This window comes from Pan troglodytes, chromosome 11 (assembly GCF_028858775.2).
Source record: "Pan troglodytes isolate AG18354 chromosome 11, NHGRI_mPanTro3-v2.0_pri, whole genome shotgun sequence".
NCBI classification, from domain to species: domain Eukaryota; kingdom Metazoa; phylum Chordata; class Mammalia; order Primates; family Hominidae; genus Pan; species Pan troglodytes.
Genome location: NC_072409.2, coordinates 82,696,998 through 82,716,910, shown reverse-complemented (window position 1 = coordinate 82,716,910; position 19,913 = coordinate 82,696,998). Strand labels below are relative to the sequence as shown.

The 19,913-nt window shown below is 44.6% G+C and overlaps 1 protein-coding gene across 40 annotated transcripts in view; it reads left to right on the top strand.

Annotated features, from left to right (window-relative positions):
• The first annotated feature begins 4,013 nt into the window (after positions 1–4,013).
• NFX1 (nuclear transcription factor, X-box binding 1) overlaps positions 4,014–19,913 on the top strand; it is an 81,100-nt gene continuing 65,200 nt past the window's right edge. For 18 of the 40 annotated variants that reach the window (XR_010148728.1, XR_010148725.1, XR_010148729.1 and 15 more), the window contains exons 1-4: positions 4,206–4,371; positions 7,427–9,201; positions 15,028–15,186; positions 16,945–17,022. Coding sequence is in view for 30 of the 40 variants with exons in the window: in XM_063787886.1 (XP_063643956.1) it covers positions 8,148–9,201; positions 15,028–15,186; positions 16,945–17,022 (1,291 nt within the window). In the remaining 10 variants the exon portion in view is untranslated. Of the gene's footprint in view, positions 4,372–4,479; positions 4,619–7,426; positions 9,202–15,027; positions 15,187–16,944; positions 17,023–19,913 lie in introns of those variants that run through there. The other 22 variants (XR_010148732.1, XM_054658743.2, XM_001159552.7 and 19 more) reach the window with 8 other exon arrangements.

Genomic DNA, 19,913 nt, shown 5'->3' with positions numbered 1-19,913 from the left:
TCCCGTCAACCACTGATCTTTTTACTGTCTCTATAATTTTGCCTTTTCCAGACTGTTATATAGTTGGAATCAAACAGTAAATAGTCTTTCCAGATTGCCGCCTTTCACTTAGCAATATGCATTTAAGTTTTCTCCATGTCTTTTCATGGCTTGATAGTTCATATGGATTTGGGATTTTTTGTCTTGTTTGGTGTTTTTGAGACAGGATCTCGCTCTGTCACCCAGGCTGGAGTGCTGTGGTGCAATCTTGGCTCACTGCAGCCTCCGCCTCCTGGGCTCAAGTGATCCTCCCACTTCAGCCTCCTGTGTAACTGGGACTACAGGTATGCACCACCAAGCTTGACTAATTTTTGTATTTTTGGTAGAGACTGGGTTTCGCCATGTTGCCCAGGCTGGTCTCGAACTCCTGGACTCAAGCGATCCACCTGCTTTGGCCTCCCAAAGTGCTGAGATTACAGGCATGAGCCACCATGTCTGGTCTTTGGGTATTTTTTGTTTGTTTGTTTTTTGATAGTATCTCGCTGTTGCCCAGGTTGGGCTTGAACTCACCTGGGCTCAGACAATCCTCTTGCCTCAGCCTCCCAAGTATCTGAGACTACAGGTAAACGCCAACATGCTGGCTTCATTTGTTTTGGGCACTGAATAATATTCCATTATCTGGAGTTCTTTTTCAAATATAAGTGTTTACAGCTATATATTTCCATCTGAGTACAGCTTTCACCACCTGCCATAAGCTTTAGTATGTTGCATGAAATAGTTTGTATAGGAAGGGCAAGATAAATGCTTGCTTACTTTCATTTATTCACAAGTTTTGAAAATAATGAGTAGATTCTGTAGAGTGCCAATTATGAATTTGCTTTCAGTTCTACATTTATTGTTTTTGCTTGCTCTGTGAAATGGATTTCGGCCTTTTATTTATTCTTTGCCAGCTGGCAGATATTAAACCTTCTCAGCAGAGGGCACTGGAGAGAGACTGCAGGAGGAAAAGGGTTTTGGCTCCTGTTTCTGATTTCAGTGGGGCAGGCTTCTGTAGTCTGGGCAACTTCTTCAATGGCTTCTGCAATGCACTGGCTTCTTCAGTGCCTGGCTATCGCACTATATAGTGACCAGTTGTCAGAAACTTCTCCTAGCACTCCCCGCAGATGGTTTGTAGTAGAGTACCTCTGGTGAGACACCTCCCCAAGAATGGCTTCAACCAGCACTCCGTAAGAAAAATGTCTGGCAACTTCCATGCCATCCAGTGAGCCACAGGTCTTTTCTCTAACAAGGTCTGCAGGCCAGCTCTGGTCTCGGCTCTTTGACACTCTTACCTCAGCCCTAGCTGCTCTTTATATATGGTAATCCTGTTTTGGAATTATCTTGCTTCTTTACTAGCCAATCCATTATTATTCCAACCCCCTATTATACTTAATAAATCTTTAAATAAAACTTTCCTTATTAAAAAAATGTAATTCCTGTTCAAAAAGTGGGGTTCTTCTCTCCTGATTGGACCCAGACTGATACACCTGGTAATTTTTAAAGGTGACTCTAAAGTTTGATGAGCTGTCAAAATTAAGGATTTATGTTCAACAAAGGACAAAATTAATACTTAATGGAATAGAAGACAATTTAAATGTCTAAAACTGACGAGTGACACCTGTAATATACAAGAAACCATCAGGAAGAAAAATGGGCAGTGGATATGGATAAGCAGTTTTAAAAGGAGGAAACTCAAAAGACCATCATTAAATGTTTGGCCCGGCACGGTGGCTCACGCCTGTAATCCCAACACTTTGGGAGGCCTAGGTGGGTGGATCACCTGAGGTCAGGAGTTCAAGACCAGCTGGCCAACAGGATGAAACCCCGTCTCTACTAAAAATACAAAAATTAGCCGGGCGTGGTGGTGGGTGCCTGTAATCCCAGCTACTTGGGAGGCTGAGGCGCAAGAATCGCTTGAACCCGGGAGGCAGTTTGCAGTGAGCCGAGATGGTGCCACTTCACTCCAGCCTAGGCGACAGAGTGATAAGATTCCTGTTATTTTTCAAACCAATGGGGCTGTGTCTGTTGTCCCCCTCGGTCCCCAGGGGTGGGGGGGCCTTGGAAGGCAGGGTGGTGTTGGGGGGCTGGGGGGCAGGCTGAGTGTGTGTGTGTGTGTGTGTGTGTGTGTGGAGTGTGGGTGTGTGTTTCCATGGTAGGACTCCAGTCCCAGCTGCTGCCTAGGCTCCTGTGGGTCCGACCGGGTTCCCCCTCCCCTGTCCACCTTCCCCAACAGGGCTATAGTTTCAGGGTGTCCCAGGCCTTGGCTGGTTGGCTGGGCCCAGCTCCTGGGGGCTGGGCTGGGCAGGGCAGGGCAGGGCAGGGCCGGGTCCACTTCCATTGTTAGCAGTTGTTTGCAGAATTTTCTCTTTTACCATTCCTCTCTTTTTGTTCTCGCCCAGAGTGGGTGGTTTTTTGTTGTTGTTTTAGATTTTCATGTGAAGGCAGAGAGTTTTTTTTCTTTTTTAACTCCCCATCCCCCTATGCGGGGTGTCATTTCACCATCCACATCCTTGTTTGCGTTTCTGGCCCTCGTCCTCCCTGCCTCTCCTCTGCCTCCCCAACCCCCGCCTACCTACTGCTCCCAGGGGTCTCTCCAGGGGCAGGGGGATTTCAGGAGATGGGGTGGGGGCCAGCCCCTACTGGACCCTTGTAATCTGATTTGAAGACCATCCCCCTGATGGGACCAGCAGCCCCGCTGGCCCACTGGGGGTCCCTCTTAACATCTGCTTGTTGTGGGGGTCAGTGCCACGGTCTGCTGGGGTCTTGGCACTGTCTTCCTGGCCGGGGCCTGGCACCTTAGCCCCCAGCCGGCCCGAGTGGGGGATATCGACACCCCCAGCTAAAGCACAAGCACCTTAGTCATCCCTCCTCTCCCCCTGCCTCCTGGCCTGCCACCCCACCCCAGCGTTTACCCCAAAGCACAATGCCCTGGTCACTTGGCAAGTGGCTGGGCCTGACGGAGGCCAAGGGGCAGACCGGGGCTCCAGCCAGACCCCCGAAAGGAAGCAGGTGCTCCCCTACTTCCAGGACTTAGTTGGGGCGGGGGGCCCAGCTCCTGGGCTTAGGGGTCTTCTCACCCCCACCCCCTTGTCCTGGGTAGGCCCCTGCCTGCCCCTCTCTGCCTTTTCCTCGGGTGTTCCTCCTCGAGCCCCTGCGGCACTGGCTTGGGTGGCAGAGCCCACTTGTTTCGGGGACCCCAGGAGGTGGCGCCCCCTGGCTTCCGGGACTGTGTGTGGGTCTGGGGGGTGGGGGGGTGGGGAGAAGTGTCGGGCAGGGGGTGCAGGGGAGGAAACTCCTCACCAGGAAAGCCAAAGACAGGGTTGTGCCTTACCCCAGGAGCCACCCCTGTGCCCCCTTGCCCTGCCGTTCACCCTCCACCTTTCCCCCCGGGCGGCCTGCTGCTTTTTCCTTCTCTTCCTCCCCTGCCCTGCCCTGAGCTGCATGGTTCCCCCACCCTGGGCAGCCAGGAAGGAATCTGAATGGAGAATCACCAACCACCAAAGAAAAAAAGACTGCGGGGCCCTCCCCTGCCAACTCCCCTTCCCTGGCTGCCCACTCACCCACACCTCTTTCACGCAGGACAGGCTGCCCACCCTGTCCACGTGAAGTGCCAACGCCCTCCCCACCCTGGGCCGAGCCCCCACCCCTCCCTGGGCCCCCAAGTGAGACTGCACATTTAACTACTGTAAGGAGAGGAGCGGCGTTGGCAAATGTGAACCATGAGAATATCGGTGATACTGATGGGAATAAACGCCTTTGTTAAAAAAAAAAAAAAAAAAAAGTCTGGAGCCAGGCGTGGTGGCTCGCCTGTAAGCCAAGCACTTTAGGAGGCCAAAGCGGCAGGATCGCTTGAGGCCAGGAGTTGGAGACTAGCCTGGGCAACATGGCGAAACCCGTCTCTACTAAAAATAGCTGCGCATGGTGGCTCCGCCTGTAGTTCCAGCTACCGGAAGGCTGAGGCGGGAGGATTAGAGACTGAAGCTATAGTGAGCCATGATCAGACCACTGCACTCAAGCCTGGGTAAGGCAGCAAGACCCTATATCAAAAAAGAAAAAAAGAAAAACCACAATGATTACGCAAGTCGCCGCCCTCCCCCCTGCGATTGTTGCTATTTCCATCCGGCTACTAGTCTCCTCCTCCCGCCCGACACCTGGCGCGTCTATCTGACGTCACGAACGCGCCACACAGATTCGGGCTGCGCAACCTCTGTGGCCGTCTACACCGCGCGCAGATGCGAATATTCTCGCGGCGCCGGAAGTCCGGAGCACGTGACCTGGTGACAGTGCTGGCTTGGCTGTACAGCTCGATCTAGGTTCTGCGGCACGGGATGGCGGAGGCGCCTCCTGTCTCAGGTATTGTCCCGGCCCGAGCGGGACTGGGCCCCTTTCAGGGAGCGGAAATTGGGTCAGTGACGAAGTTCTAGGGCCTCAGCCACTCATATCGCGAGAGTAGCACATGCTAGGGCGTAGGACAGTGGCTCGGAAGGGCCAAGCCCCGCGCATCGTGCGTACGAAGATCTGTGTCTTCTTGGACTAGATGGTGAAGCGCAGTAGCTGGGTTTCGGAGGAGAGAGGACTTGTCCCGGCGCTGCGAGTCGATGTGGGTGCCCTGCCCTCCCACAGGCTGTTTCTGGGGCAGCGGCGCACTGACCTTCGACAGGCGGGCGTCGGCCAGGTCACAGCCCGTGACAGTGGCGGGCTCTTGACGTCTAGGGTGTGGTGTGCTCATACCGCCTGGAGTGGTGGCGTGGGCGCGAGCCGAATTCCAGTAGTTTAGAGTCTCAGCCTGCTGCGAACCCCGTGTGACTCAGTCTCAGTCTCCTCATCTGTCAGTTGGGAGTAGATAAGTTAATTCCTGTGATGGCTCCCGCCCTGTACTGTACCTATTCTGTAATTGTTCACTCACTCCCCCTCCTGGAGTTGCCTCAGTGTGTAGAGACAGCCTCATTTGTTCGTTGATATAACATCCATTTCCTCAGGGTGTTCCATAGATCAGTGTTTTCCAAATTTGTTGGACAGCAACCAAAAGAAACATTTTGCATCGCGACCTTAAATATTGTACACTTACATAAATATAAAAGCGAACCAGAAGTTTCTGGAAGCAGTGAGGTTGGTTGGTTTGTTTTACAATCAGCAATATATTCTGTTTTCTATTTCGTTTAAAAATATGTCACAGCCCACTGCCTTCATTTGATTTTATGGCCCACTCTGGAAAACAGGGCAGCAGTTTGCAGAATGGAGTTTGGAAACCATTGGTTTGAATCTTAGCTCTGTCCCCGACCAGCCGTTGGGGCACCAAGAAGACCATATATGTATTTGTATACTGGGTGGCAGGTAAAATGTATTTATTACTATGGTTCTTAGTTTAAAAAGTTAGGGCCGGGCGTGGTGGCTCACGCCTGTAATCCTAGCACTTTGGGAGGCCGAGGTGGACGGATCACGAGGTCAGGAGATCGAGACCATCCTGGCTAACACGGTGAAACCCCGTCTCTACTAAAAATACAAAAAATTAGCTGGGCATGGTGGCACGCGCCTGTAGTCCCAGCTACTCCGGAGGCTGAGGCAAGAGAATTGCTTGAACCCTGGAGGCAGAAGTTGCAGTGAGCCGAGATCGTGCCACTGCACTCCAGCCTGGGCGACAGAGTGTGACTCCGTCTCAAAAAAAAAAGTTGGAAAACACACTGCATTGGTGTACCCTAGTCTTGATGTGGATATTAAGTCTTCCTTGGGGTTGGAAAACTTTTTGGGCTGGGTATTTTGTTATTCTCCTCACCTAGTCCTTCACCAGATTCTCTAAACTGGATCTATTGATCGTCTCATCCACAGGCTCGTTTCTGACTCATTTCTGTACCCTTCAGTGTTTGAAGAAGAATTCGGTGGGGCCTAGTTGTGAGTCTTCGTGTTGAACTTTGGTGTTGTGCCCAAGTTATTACCTCCAACCCAGAAAGTATCTAATGAGGCAAAATCTTCTAGTCCAAAGACCTCCTTACTCCTTTTCATGTGCTTTAGTTTGATTTTGCTTTAGTTCCCATTCCATGTTCTTATTTTAGCATCATCTTTAGCCCACACCCTCATCATCAAAGTCTTTAAACAGAAGCCCAGTGCAGAGGATACTTTTCTGCCGGTGAGCAGACGCTGCAATGCCAGCCTTGTCTCTGGACTTTGTAATCTGCCAGTTGGATTTCCCTTTAGTCTGCCCTTCTCACCTGTTGGACACCTACTGTGCTGCTGTGTTATCTTGGATTTAGGGTACCACTTGTATTCTAGCCGTGGTGACTAGACATCCTGTTTACTAACTTCCAGCTACTTGAAATAGTGAAATAAAAATGGTGCCTCTGATCTTTGCCATGGCCAGTTTCCTGATCAATGTGTCCTGTTTCCCTTCCTCATGTCTCTTATGGTTTTTTTTCCTGAGGGCTTTGCCTGCTGCCTCATGTCTAGTTGAACATATCCTGTATATGAGTACATGCAGCCTTCTCTGGATTCTCTAGTTGCATCAACTCATTACTGCTTAACGAGAAACACTCTTTTCCTATCCTTTACTAGGCTTCTCTAGACATCTTTACTGATCTTATTTCTGCCCCTCTCTCCAGTCTCGCTTTTTCAAGCAAGAGAGAACTACACAATACCCACTGGTCCAATTTAACCATTCCAACCTTTAAATTATCTTATGTTTCCAGAATATCTCTGCCACCCTCTGCATTTGTCTAATCCTTTTGTGATTTTGTGAGGCCCTCCATCCCATCCCCTAGAATTCTGCCTATGTGAAAGCTTTCAGGACAAATCCTGAATTGGGTGAGAGGTTACTCTATGACCTTTATGATCATTCCATTTTTCACTGTATGTTTCTATGGTACCCACTGCCCAAGCTCTGTTAGTGTAAGAGCGCAGTCTCTAATACACATCCTGAGTTGGAACCCCGAGTCTTCCTTGGAATTCCTCTGTGGCCTTGGGCAAGTTCCTACTCTCTGTGCTTCAGTTTTCTCATCAGGAATGTAAGGATTAAATGAGTTAATACATGTAAAGTGCTTAGGATAGTGCCTGGCACATAATACCTAATAAATGTTAGGCCTTATTATTAAACCTGAAACCCTCAGGCTCTATACTGCACCCATCAATGCTCAAGCCTGTGTGTTTCAGATCCTCTGTAGTCCTAACAGCAATGATAGAGTACCATTTTAACCATTTTGTGTGTGTTATTAACTTGCTTTACTCTTCACTGCAACTCTTTGATGTAGAGGTTGTTACTATCTTCATTACATGTAAGGAAACTGGGGCTAAGTAACTTTCCTAAAGTTAAAATAAGTGATAAGCGACTTAAACCCATGTCTTCCAGGTCTTACCAATTTATAGTATATTCTGTATGCTACACATAGTTCTGACTTTGCTACTAATTTTATGTCCTTAGGCAAACCATTTTGTCTTTGTGCTTCAGAGACTGAATTGACTGTACCAAGAAGCATCTTCTGGGGGAACATGAGTGGGTTGAAGGGGAGTATGCTTAATTTTTTCCACTTTGGGATTGTAGACCATATTATAGAGGTTATGTATGGAAAACCCAAAATATATTCCTAGGGGAAAGAGATGAGAACTAATACACTTATTAAGTACTATCTATGAAATCATATTTAAATTTCTCAGTAACCGTTGAGATAAGTATTGTCGTCCTTTACCATAGACAAGGAAACTAAGGCTAAAAGCAGGCACGTGATATCCCTAAGTTCCTACAATAAGTTGGACAGGTGGACTTTAACCCATTTTGGCTTAGTCCAAAGCCTGTTTACTTGATATTACACAATGCTACTTTACTGTTTTGAAAGAAGACCACATGGAACCTGATGATTGATATCCCTGAACTGTTAGCTGGCCTTAAATTTTTGTAATAAAATGAATACATGTATACATAGTACTTTATGGCCCAGGTGAGCATTTTTACTCAACAACACTTAGCTGTCATTGGCTATTGGTGTTTGGTTTTTGGACATGGAATAATGATTGATTAGCCCTCCACAAGCACCTTGAACCCATCACCTTCACTGGAAACATAGGTCTCACTTAACAGCATGTTTTATACAAAGTTCTAAGGAAAGTAATTTTTAGATTTGGCTTGGAGTCTATGAGTTTCATGGATGAAGTTTAATCTCTTTACTGGCATGTCTATTTTTTATGTCCTAGGTACTTTTAAATTCAATACAGATGCTGCTGAATTCATTCCTCAGGAGAAAAAAAATTCTGGTCTAAATTGTGGGACTCAAAGGAGACTAGACTCTAATAGGATTGGTAGAAGAAATTACAGTTCACCACCTCCCTGTCACCTTTCCAGGCAGGTCCCTTATGATGAAATCTCTGCTGTTCATCAGCACAGTTATCATCCGTCAGGAAGCAAACCTAAGAGTCAACAGACGTCTTTCCAGTCCTCTCCTTGTAATAAATCGCCCAAGAGCCATGGCCTTCAGAATCAACCTTGGCAGAAATTGAGGAATGAGAAGCACCATATCAGAGTCAAGAAAGCGCAGAGTCTTGCTGAGCAGACCTCAGATACAGCTGGATTAGAGAGCTCGACCAGATCAGAGAGTGGGACAGACCTCAGAGAGCATAGTCCTTCTGAGAGTGAGAAGGAAGTTGTGGGTGCAGATCCCAGGGGAGCAAAACCCAAAAAAGCAACACAGTTTGTATACAGCTATGGTAGAGGACCAAAAGTCAAGGGGAAACTCAAATGTGAATGGAGTAACCGAACAACTCCAAAACCGGAGGATGCTGGACCCGAAAGTACCAAACCTGTGGGGGTTTTCCACCCTGACTCTTCAGAGGCATCCTCTAGAAAAGGAGTATTGGATGGGTATGGAGCCAGACGAAATGAGCAGAGAAGATACCCACAGAAAAGGCCTCCCTGGGAAGTGGAGGGGGCCAGGCCACGACCAGGCAGAAATCCACCAAAACAGGAGGGCCACCGACATACAAATGCAGGACACAGAAACAACATGGGCCCCATTCCAAAGGATGACCTCAATGAAAGACCAGCAAAATCTACCTGTGACAGTGAGAACTTGGCAGTCATCAACAAGTCTTCCAGGAGGGTTGACCAAGAGAAATGCACTGTACGGAGGCAGGATCCTCAAGTAGTATCTCCTTTCTCCCGAGGCAAACAGAACCACGTGCTAAAGAATGTGGAAACGCACACAGGTAAACCTACCTAGATAGGTGGAAATATTTTGTTGTCTTTTTAATTTAAATTTTTAAATAAGTCATATTTTCACATAATTTAGAAAGCAGAAAGTATGGAAAGTTACACCGTAAAAAGTCTCAATCTTTATTCACTGTCTGCCTAAGTTCTACCACCACTCGCTGCTCCCTGCCCCAATAGGTAACCACTTAGTTTTATGCATATCACAAGCAAATACAAATAAGAATTCTTTTTCTTTTCCAAATGAGGAATTTTGTAAGGGTTTTCAAAAATGCAAATACGGGTGGTGTAGATGTCTGGTTACAAGATTTTTTTGAGTTGTGAAAACAAGTGGTGGGTGGTAACATCTCTGCTGCCTCTTTTGGTTTCATCCTGCATCATCTAATCTGCCTCATCTGGTCTGCTTAGTTGCAGCAGTTCCTAACTGGTCTTATCATCTCTTAATTTCTCTCTTTCAGTTCACCTCTTAAACCAGCATCAGAGAGCAATCTTTATAAAACACATATTTTATTTATTTGTTTTTTTGAGAGGAGTCTCACTGTTGCCCAGGCTAGAGTGCAGTGGTGCGATCCCAGCTCACTGCAACTCCTCCTGGGTTCAGATGATTCTCCTGCATCAGCCTCCCGAGTAGCTGGGATTACAGGCGCCCGCCACCATGCCTGGCTGATTTTTGTATTTTTAGTAGAAATGGGGTTTCACCATGTTGGCCAGGCTAGTCTCAAACTTCTGACCTCAGGTGATCCGCCTCGGCTTCCCAAAGTGCTGAGATTACAGGCGTGAGCCACTGCACCCTGCCTAAAACACACATTAAACTGTGTCACTCCTCTGCTTAATTCCGTTTACTGCTTCTGCCTTACTCAACAGTCCCATCTTCTGCTGCCTCAATATCTACTACATTTTATTCCCTGGATTCTACACTTTTTTGTCTTTGCATGGTGTTGCATGTGGCTCCCTCTCTTTAGAATTTCTGTCACTCAGTTTGCTGACGAAGTCTTACTCATTTTTCAAAAGCTACTTTAGGCCAGGCATGGTGGCTCACACCTGTAATTCCTGCACTTGGGGAGGCTGAGGTGAGAGGATCACTTGAACACAGGTGTTCAAGACCAGCCTGGGCAACATAGGGAGACCCTGTCACTACAAAAGAATTAAAATAAAAAAATTAGCCAGGCATGTTAGCACATGCCTGTAGTCCCAGACACTCAGGAAGCTGAAGTGAGAGGATCACTTGAGCCCAGGAGATCGAGGCTGCAGTGAGCTATTGTACTCCAGCCTGGATAACAGAGCAAGACCCTGTTTTGGGGGAAAAAAAAGTTACTTTAGTCACATGTCCAGGGAACCCTTTCTCACCTTTATAGATAGCGTTAATCTCTTACAGCCCTTACGCTTATGTCTTTCTCTTAAATTTGCATGCTTCTATTACAGAACTTACACTGGAAACCATAATTTATTTATGCTTCATTGTCCTCCACTAGTCTGTAAGCTCCTTAAAAACAGACACTGTATATTTCTTTTCTTTTTTGTGACCCTGCTGCCCCACACAGCTCTTGAAACATAGTAGGTACTCAGTTCTGACCATTAAAAAGTTCATCCTTATATTGAACTGAAAGCTTCTTTCCTTTCCTTCCTATCCTTTGGTTCAAGTTTTATCCTCCGGAGCAGCATAGTAACTAGTCTGTCTTCTCACAGCTCCCCATCTCCTTACTGCAAATCAGCTTTTTGCAGTATTCGAAGACATCTGTCATTTTGCCCTAAGTGTATATTTCATCAAGCTGAATAGTTTTATTCTGCTAGCTCTTCCCCTGGACCTTCACTATCTTAATCCCTCTCCAGTTTAATGTGAGATACAGCCCAACCCTTGAAGCCACCATCTACCCAGGGCCTGTTTTTACACCAGCCTATAGTTCTAGTTTCTTGCTTTATCAGGATTATTCTTGGAACCTCAATGTATATGTGAAGCAAAGCAATGTTATACCAGAGTTGTTATTGAATCCTTAAGGCTGGTTAATAATTACCTCTTGCTTTATAGTGAATTATCACAATGTAGTGGCTTATGATAACACACATTTACTATGCCACTGTTTCTGTGGGTCAGATGAATGGGTCCTGGTTAGCTGGGTTCTCTGCTCTGTGTCTCCAAATTTGGCTAGGCATGTGATCTCATCTGAGGCTCAGGGTTCTCTTTCAGTCACTGGTTGTTGGTAGGATTCAGTTCCTTACAGATGTAGGACTGAGGTTCCTGTTTTCTTGCTGGCTGTTGGCCAGGGGTGTCTCTCTCAGCTCCTAGAGGCCACCTGTGTTTCCCTGCCACATGACTCTGTACACAACATGATAGTTTGCTTCTTTGAGGCCTGCGGGAAAGCAGCTGCTGCCACTTCAGATCTCTCTGACTTCTGTTTGATTTTCAACTCTTTTAAAATGGCTTATTTGATTAAGTCAGGCCCACCCATACTCAAGGGGAGGAGATTATATAGGGTATGCATACCAGGGAGGTGGGAATCTGGAAGACCATCTTAGAATTCTATTTAACAAATCTCTTGGGGCCTTAACATTCTCACATTATTCATATCATTTTTGAGAACACTTCATTCATATTTGTTGCATAAATACTATATACCAAGCACTGTTCTAGGTACAGGGAATGCTGATGGAATTTACATTCTGGTAGGGAAGACAGGCAGAAAGCACTTAGATATTTAATATGTCAGGTGGTGATAAGGACTAAAAAGAAATATTAAGAAGGTTAAGAAGACAGAGTGACAAGAGTGCTATTTTACATAGGTTGACCTCTTTGATAAGGAGACATTTGAACAGAGACAAGAATGAAGTACAGAAATGCACCATGTGGCTAGCTTGAGAAAGAGCATTCTAGGCAGAGGGAGGAGCAAATTTAGATGTGGGGAGGGGTATTATAGGCAATGAAGATAGGGGCAGGAAAGGTGGTCAGAGAAATAGCAAGGGCTGGATCATGTGAGTCCCTTAGATTTGGTTCTGAGTAAGATGAGAGGCTGCTGGAAGGTCCTGGGAAGAGGGATGTCATGAACTTACATTCTAAAATAATCACTTAGGGTCTGGATGTGGTGGCTCACATCTGTAATCCCAGCACTTTGGAAGGCCAAGGCAGAAGGATTGCTTAAGCCCAGGAGTTCAAGACCTGCCTGGACAACTTAATGAGACCCCATCTCTGCAAAAGGCAAAAAAATAAAAATTAGCTGGACGTGGTGGCACATGCCTATAGTCCCAGCTACTCAAGAGGTTGAAGTAGGAGGATCACTTGAGCCCAGTGGGTCAAGGCTGCAGTAAGTAGTGGTTGTGCCACTGCACTCTAGCCTGGGTGACAGAATAAGAACCTGTCTCAAAAAAAAAAAAAATATTATTAGGCTGCTGTGTGGAGAATAGGCTCTAAAAAGGCAACAGGACAAGTTAGGAGGCTATTGCAGTTGTTCAGGTAGGAGATGATGGAGACTTAGACTGGAGTAATAGTGTGGAAAAGGTAACAATTGGATAGATTTTGGATGTATTTGGAAGGAAGATTTTATGCCTGAGCAACTTAAAAGAATGGAATTGGCATTTACTGAAGTGTCAAAGCCTAGTAGAGAAAAAGGTGTTTGTCTGTAAAACGTTTCAGTTTGGAATAATTTCAGATTTATAGAAAAGTTGCAAAGATAGTTCAAAGAATTCCCATATATCTTTCACCCAACTTCCTCTAATGTTAACGTCTTACATAACCAGACTGCCTTTGTTAAAACTAAGAAATTAGCACTGGTATAATCATATTAACTAAACTACAGATGTTATTCAGATTTCACCAGTTTTTCTGCCAATGTCCTTTTTCTGTTTCAGGACCCAATCCAGGATACCACGTTGCATTTAGTCATGTCTCCTGAGTCTCCTACCATCTCTGACAGTTTCTTCATCTTTCCTTTTTGGAAAAGATGTTTCTGCTCTTGTTTTATTTACTTCTTATTCAGGGAAGATTTTTGTTTAATTTGGTTAAATTTCTGTAATCCCAGTACTTTGGGAAACCGAGTCAAGAGGATCACCTGAGCCCAGGAGTTCAAGACCATCCTGGGCAACAGAGGTAGACCCCATCTCTACAAAAACTAACAAAAAAATCAGCCAGGTATAGTGGCACACGCTTGTGGTCCCAGCTACTCAGGATGCTGAGGTGGGAGGATCGCTTGGGCCCAGGAGTTTGAAGATGCAGTGAGCCACGATCATGCCACTGCACTCGAGCCTAAACTTTGGTGACGCCTGTAACTTTCACAGAAAGAGGTTGTGGAACAGACTAAATATCACTCATTTATTCCTTTATCCATGAATTTAACAAATATTTAATGGAGCACCTAGTATATGCCAGACACTGGAAATACTACACTCAGCAAGGTAGACAAAACTCTCCCTCCTGAGCTTTCAGTCTCAGGGTGTTCTCTATTTCTTTTGACATTAAACTGAACAATCAGAAAGTAAATCTTAGGAGAGCCAATATTATGGAATATTACAGTGTGCGCTTTTGAGTCAGATAGTTTGACAAGTTTGAATTTTGACTTTTAAATTTCTAGTTGTGTGACCTTGGATAAATGATCTAACTACATGAAGCCAGTTTCGTCATCTGTAAAATGGTACCTATGTTATAGCATTTTTTTTTTTTTTTTTTGAGACGGAGTCTCACTCTGGAGTGCCGTGGTGCAATCTCGGCTCACTGCAACCTCCGCCCCCGGGTTCAAGAGATTCTCCTGCCTCATCCTCCTTGGATTACTACTGGGATTACAGCCACACTCCACCACGCCCAGCTAATTTTTGTATTCTTAGTAGAGATGGGGTTTCACCATGTTGGCCAGGATGGTCTTGATCTCCCGACCTCATGATCTGCCCGCTTTGGCCTCCCAAAGTGCTGGTATTACAGGTGTAAGCCACCGTGCCCAACCTGTTACAGCCTTTTTGAGAGGACTAAATAATAATATGTAATGCGCTTGCAATGTTGTATTTAAGGTTAATTTTATTCTTTTAACTTATTTAGACCTGAAAGCAAATAACAATAATATTATGAAATAAATGCAGTGCTAAAAGTGTGTACTCAAAAAAGCATATACACACACTCACACTCAGTTTTGAGAGTATCTGGCTGTATTGAAATCTAGAAAGACTTTGCTGCAATTGTGTTTGAGGAAAAAAATCTGGAAGTGGGTGAAGGTATTCAGGAATAGATCTGGGAGGATTATTCTGATACTACACACTGGTCTCTGTCACTGGACTTTGAGCTCCTGGAGCCAGGGACTGTAACACCACCATGGGGCTTATGGTAGGCACCAAGAATATCTTTGTTAAGTGAATGACTAAAGACTTTGAGGGCAACGGCTAGAGCCATCTCACCACTCATGGGTTGTTGGAACCTGCCCAGACTTGGGCTTCTTATAGCTGACACTACAGCTTCACCAGCCTCTTTCTAACCTAAATCCATGGATCTGATAGATTTAGAGGATCCTGGAAAATAGAAAATGCAAAGCAAGATCCTGTATTGCCCAGTGGATCCTCAGGCTATGTTACAAGGGGCATTTGGCTACTCTGCTGTTTTCCTGGGAATGTTTCCTTAATTGTGGGAATCCCCACCTGAGTGTCTCCTTCCTAAATCCTCTTCCTCAGCAAATTCCTGCCCCTTTTTGGCCTCAGTCTGAATAGCCAGCTGCCTTACCCAGAATCAGATATCCCTTAAAATCTCTGTGTTTGGATTCTTCTCTTGAGTGACTTGCTGATCCTTGGTTGATTAAAGTGAGGAATGGTTTTTTGTGTTTGAGTTTATCTTTTTTGTTATTTTGTTTTTTAAACAGGTTCTCTAATTGAACAACTAACAACAGAAAAATACGAGTGCATGGTGTGCTGTGAATTGGTTCGTGTCACGGCCCCAGTGTGGAGTTGTCAGAGCTGTTACCATGTGTTTCATTTGAACTGCATAAAGAAATGGGCAAGGTCTCCAGCATCTCAAGCAGGTCAATTAATTCTCTCTTCTGAGTAGTTATTCTCCCCTATTTGATACGTTTAAGTATTAAGCCCAGCTTTAAAAATACAGTTTAATTTCTCTTAACTACTTTTTCTGCAGGGAGAGTATGTTACCTTGATCATGTGTTTCATATGACCAGAATTAAGTTATAGATCTTAAATAAACCGGCTAAACATAACAATATTAAAATATATTTTAAGATACGATAAAATCAGTCACTCTTATTGAAAATGATGGCTTTTACTTATTATTTTTTCTTTGACCTACTGATTTTATTTCCTGTGGATACATACACAGAAGTGTGATTGCAGGATCATATGGTAATTCTATTTTTAATTTATCTTCTTCTCATTTTTGGCCAGGCATGATGGCTCATGCCTGTAATCCCAGCGCTTTGGGAGGCCAAGGCAGGCGGATCACCTGAAGTCAGAAGTTCAATATTAGCCTGGCCAACATGGCAAAACTCCATCTCTACTAAAGATATAAAAATTAGCCAGGCATGGTGGCGGGCACCTGTAATCCCAGCTACTCGGGAGGCTGAGGCACGAGAATTGCTTGAATCCCGGAGGTGGAGATTGCAGTGATCTGAGATTGCACCACTGCCCTCCAGCCTGGGTGACAGAGCAAGACCCTGTCTCAAACAAACAAAAAAACATTTTTTTTCATTTTTAAATTTTTACTATGCATACGTAATAGTTTACATGTTTATGGGGTACACATGATATTTTGATACAAGCGTACAATGTGTAATGATCAAATCAGGGTAATTGGCATATGGGGATTCCAACACCTCAAATATTTATCATTTCTTTGTGTTAGGAGCATCCCATTTCTACTCTTCTAGTTATTTTGAAATATATAATAAATTGTTGTTAGCCATAGTGCTACTAAACACTAGATCTTATTCCTTCTATCTAACTGTATTTTTTTTTTTTTGAGACAGAGTCTTAATCTGTTACCCAGGCTGGAGTCCAGTAGTGTGATCATGTCTCACTGCAGCCTTGAATTCCTGGACTCAAATGATCCTCCTGCCTCAGACTCCCAAGCAGCTGAGACTACAGGCACATGCCACCACATCCAGCTAATTTTTTTTTTTTTTGAGACGGTCTGCTGTGTTGCCCAGTCTTGTCTTGAACTCCCAGGCTCAAGCAATTCTGCATCAGCCTCCTAAAATGCTGGGATTAGACACATGAGCCACCATGCCTAGCTAGTGGGTTTTTTTTGTTTGTTTTTGTTTTTTTTTGAGAGGGAGTCTCGCTCTGTTGCCCAGGCTGGAGTGCAGTGGCACGATCTCGGCTCACTGCAGCCTCCACCTCCCAGGTTCAAGTGATTCTTCTGCCTCAGCCTCCTGAGTAGCTGGGATTACAGGCGCGCACCACCATGCCCAGCTAATTTTTGTATTTTTAGTAGAGATGATGTTTCATCATGTTAGCCAGGATGGTCTCAATCTCCTGACCTTGTGATCCACCCACCTCTGCTTCACAAAGCGCTGGGATTACAGGCATGAGCCACCACACCTGGCCTTTTTTTTTTTTTTTTTTTAAATGAACCCCATATTTAGTGGAAAATGCTGTATTCAAGCTAAGCAGTCAGTATTGTGAATTTGTTCCTTAAATGTCTGATATGTTTAACATTGAAATTATTACCACTACTTCAATATTGTGTCTTCCTATAGATTTAAATTTTTTTAATTACATATAGCCTTTGGAAGAAAATTTATTTGGCCTACTCCCATTTTTCCTGACAGATGGCCAGAGTGGTTGGAGGTGCCCTGCCTGTCAGAATGTTTCTGCACATGTTCCTAATACCTACACTTGTTTCTGTGGTAAGTTTGTTTATATACACTGGAGTCTCTTTTACTACATACATTGTACCTCAGTTCAGGAAAGGTGGTCTGCGGGGCATGTTTTAGAAGTTACTAATGAGACTTCAAAGCTCTAGGAGTCTATAAGACTGTAATTATGTGGTCCATCACACAGCTAGAGCCACAGCCTTTGTGCTCCTGGCAAGCTGTTCTGGAGATGGCCAACTAGGCTCATGCTGCTTCTGGGCTGTAGTGCTTGTCTCCTTGGTCTTGAGACCAGGCCTGACTATGTAGCAGAGATAGGTGTGGACGTGGGCGTCATCTCACCCCCAGCAGTTACAGCTTTGATAGTCCAGATTTGAGCAGTATGAGTAAATAATAATGTTTATTTTAATCCTGGAAATAAGTCATTGGTATTTATAATCAGATTTTTTATAAACCAGCATTATAAACTCTATCCTGGCATCTTCCCTCTTTATGGAATACTTCTTTCTGTTTTTGAATATCTCAGTTCCCCCAAGTATTAGGGGAAAACTTCCTGTAACCCAGATGCTCATTCTTGCTGCTAGCCCATTTCTGCATGTTTTTTTTCCTTTCCTGCCGTTTAATGACTAACTTCCCTCTAGTTGTTGATTTTTCAGATTTTGTTTCTTTACTGTCTGTCTCCCTCCCTGAAGCATTGCATTTTTGCTTCTGTCTTGTTGCCTCACTGAAACTGTATTCAGAAATTACCAATGGGCCGGGCTTAGTGGCTCACGCCTGTAATCCCAGCACTTTGGGAGGCCAAGGTAGGTGGATCACCTGAGATCAGGAGTTCGACACCAGCCTGGCCAACATGGTGAAACCCCGTCTCTACTAAAATAAGTTAGCTGGGCATAGTGTTGCATGTCTGTAATCCCAGCTACTTGGGAGGCTGAGGCAGGAGAATCGCTGGAACCTGGGAGGCAGAGGTTGCAATGATCCAAGATCATGCCATTGCACTCCAGCCTGGGCGACAGAGTGAGACTCCATCTCAAAAAAATAAATAAATAAAATAAAAACAAAGAAATCACCAATGACTCCTTTCCAACCATATCTAGGGCTGATTTTATAAGCTCATAATCTTTTTGGTAGAGTGATAGCCCTTGACACCTTTGACCATTCCCTTCTTGAAATAAGTAGCTCTTCCTGTTTGTTTCTGCATGCTCTCCTTATTTTTCTAACCAATTTGCTCATATTTCTCCTTTCCCATTACTTAGCTAGCAGCTTTCACAAAGAGTCAAGTCATTTACCATCAACTCTGAATCTTCTAGATGCAATACCTTGGTGAACTCTTTGACTTCCCCTTCTTTTCTTTCAATTCTTAACCACAGTATCATTTAAGATCTGACCCCAAACACCCTCTTACAAAGGAAGCTTTCCTTTGTTATTCTCTGTCTCACTTTGGCCTCTGTTTTATTTGGAATTTTCTGGTCTTACATGTTTTATTGACAGAATCTCAGCCTTAATAGATACTAAATTGGTATTAGATGAGGGAATAAATATTCTTGAATATACTACCAGAAAGGCAGCATGAAACTGGAAGTAAGAGATCAGTGGAAATTTGGGCAAATAGGACAATACCAATACTTAATACCTTATTTTGAAGGATTTTTAAACATAAAGTACCACAATGGAATTAAAAATCTTGTTAAAGCCTCTACTGGCAAATTAGATGAGAGACTCTAAGGCAGTATAAGAATGTGGAGTGAAGGTCAAGATGATCTGAAAGTGGTAAAATGATGTGAGAATGCACATAAAGGCCTTATTTGCAGATGACTTTGCCCCACACTGTTCTTCCAGGGGACCATTAATTTAACATGTTTTTATTGAGAACTTATTAATGTTCAAGGCACTGTGAAGAAACAGAGGCGAATAAAACGGTTAACTTACCAGAGCTTACAGTCTAAGAGTTAAAACACAATTAGCCTGATACTCTGCTAGAAGTACAAAGTACTATGGGAGATCTTTGGGGTAGTTACGACTTACAGCTGGATGATTAAGAGAAGCCTTCTTAGAGGAGGTAGAATTGAACTGGCATTGTAAACTAGGTAAAATCTTTGTAGGCAGAAAGATATGTTGAAGGGAATAGCATAGGCAGTTCAAAATCAACAGGGTTTAGGGTATATTGGGAGAAGAGTGATTCATCCACTTACAGAGCCCAGGATCTATGATGGTAGGGGAGTGGGAGATGACTGGAAAGGAAGGGTTGACCCTTTAATACCAGTCTCAGATGTTGGGACTTCATTTGGAAGCCTGTGGGAAGCCACTGAGGGCATCAACATGATTCTTTATGGAGATTAGTTTGGTAGCAGTGAGTAGAGTATTTTGGAGCCTAAATAATTTGGGACTTATAATCCAGATGAAGAGCCTCTAAGGAGTGTGATAGAAAAATATGGTGTTAGGTTGATTCCTAACAGTAGTAGGAATGGGAGTCACCCAAAGTTTCATGCTTTTGGAAATGGTGATACCAAGGAAAAGGGCAGGTCAAAAGAACAAGGTCTGGTGGGGACAGTGACTACAGTTTAGAAATGTTGAGTTGGAGGAGTGAGCAGAACATACAGTGAAATATGTCCAACAGGCAGGTAGCAATATTTGAGGAAAGACCAGGACTTAAGGATGAGAATCACAGCTGAGAGGAGTAGTTAAGACCCTAGCGGATGAAAGGGTACAGAGTGAGAAAAGGGTGTAATGCAGAACACTTGCTGGGGAAAGAAAAGCAAAAAACCCCAAAACGTCATTTGGAGTCAGGGACAAAAGGTAGAGCTCTTGAGAGATGTTAGAGGAAAACCAGGGCACTGTATTGGAGCAAAAAAGCACAGAGGCAGGGAGGCTTTTGTGATAGTCTGGAGATGAGGTTTTGGCCAGTAGGGAGGCAGGAACAGGAGAGCGAT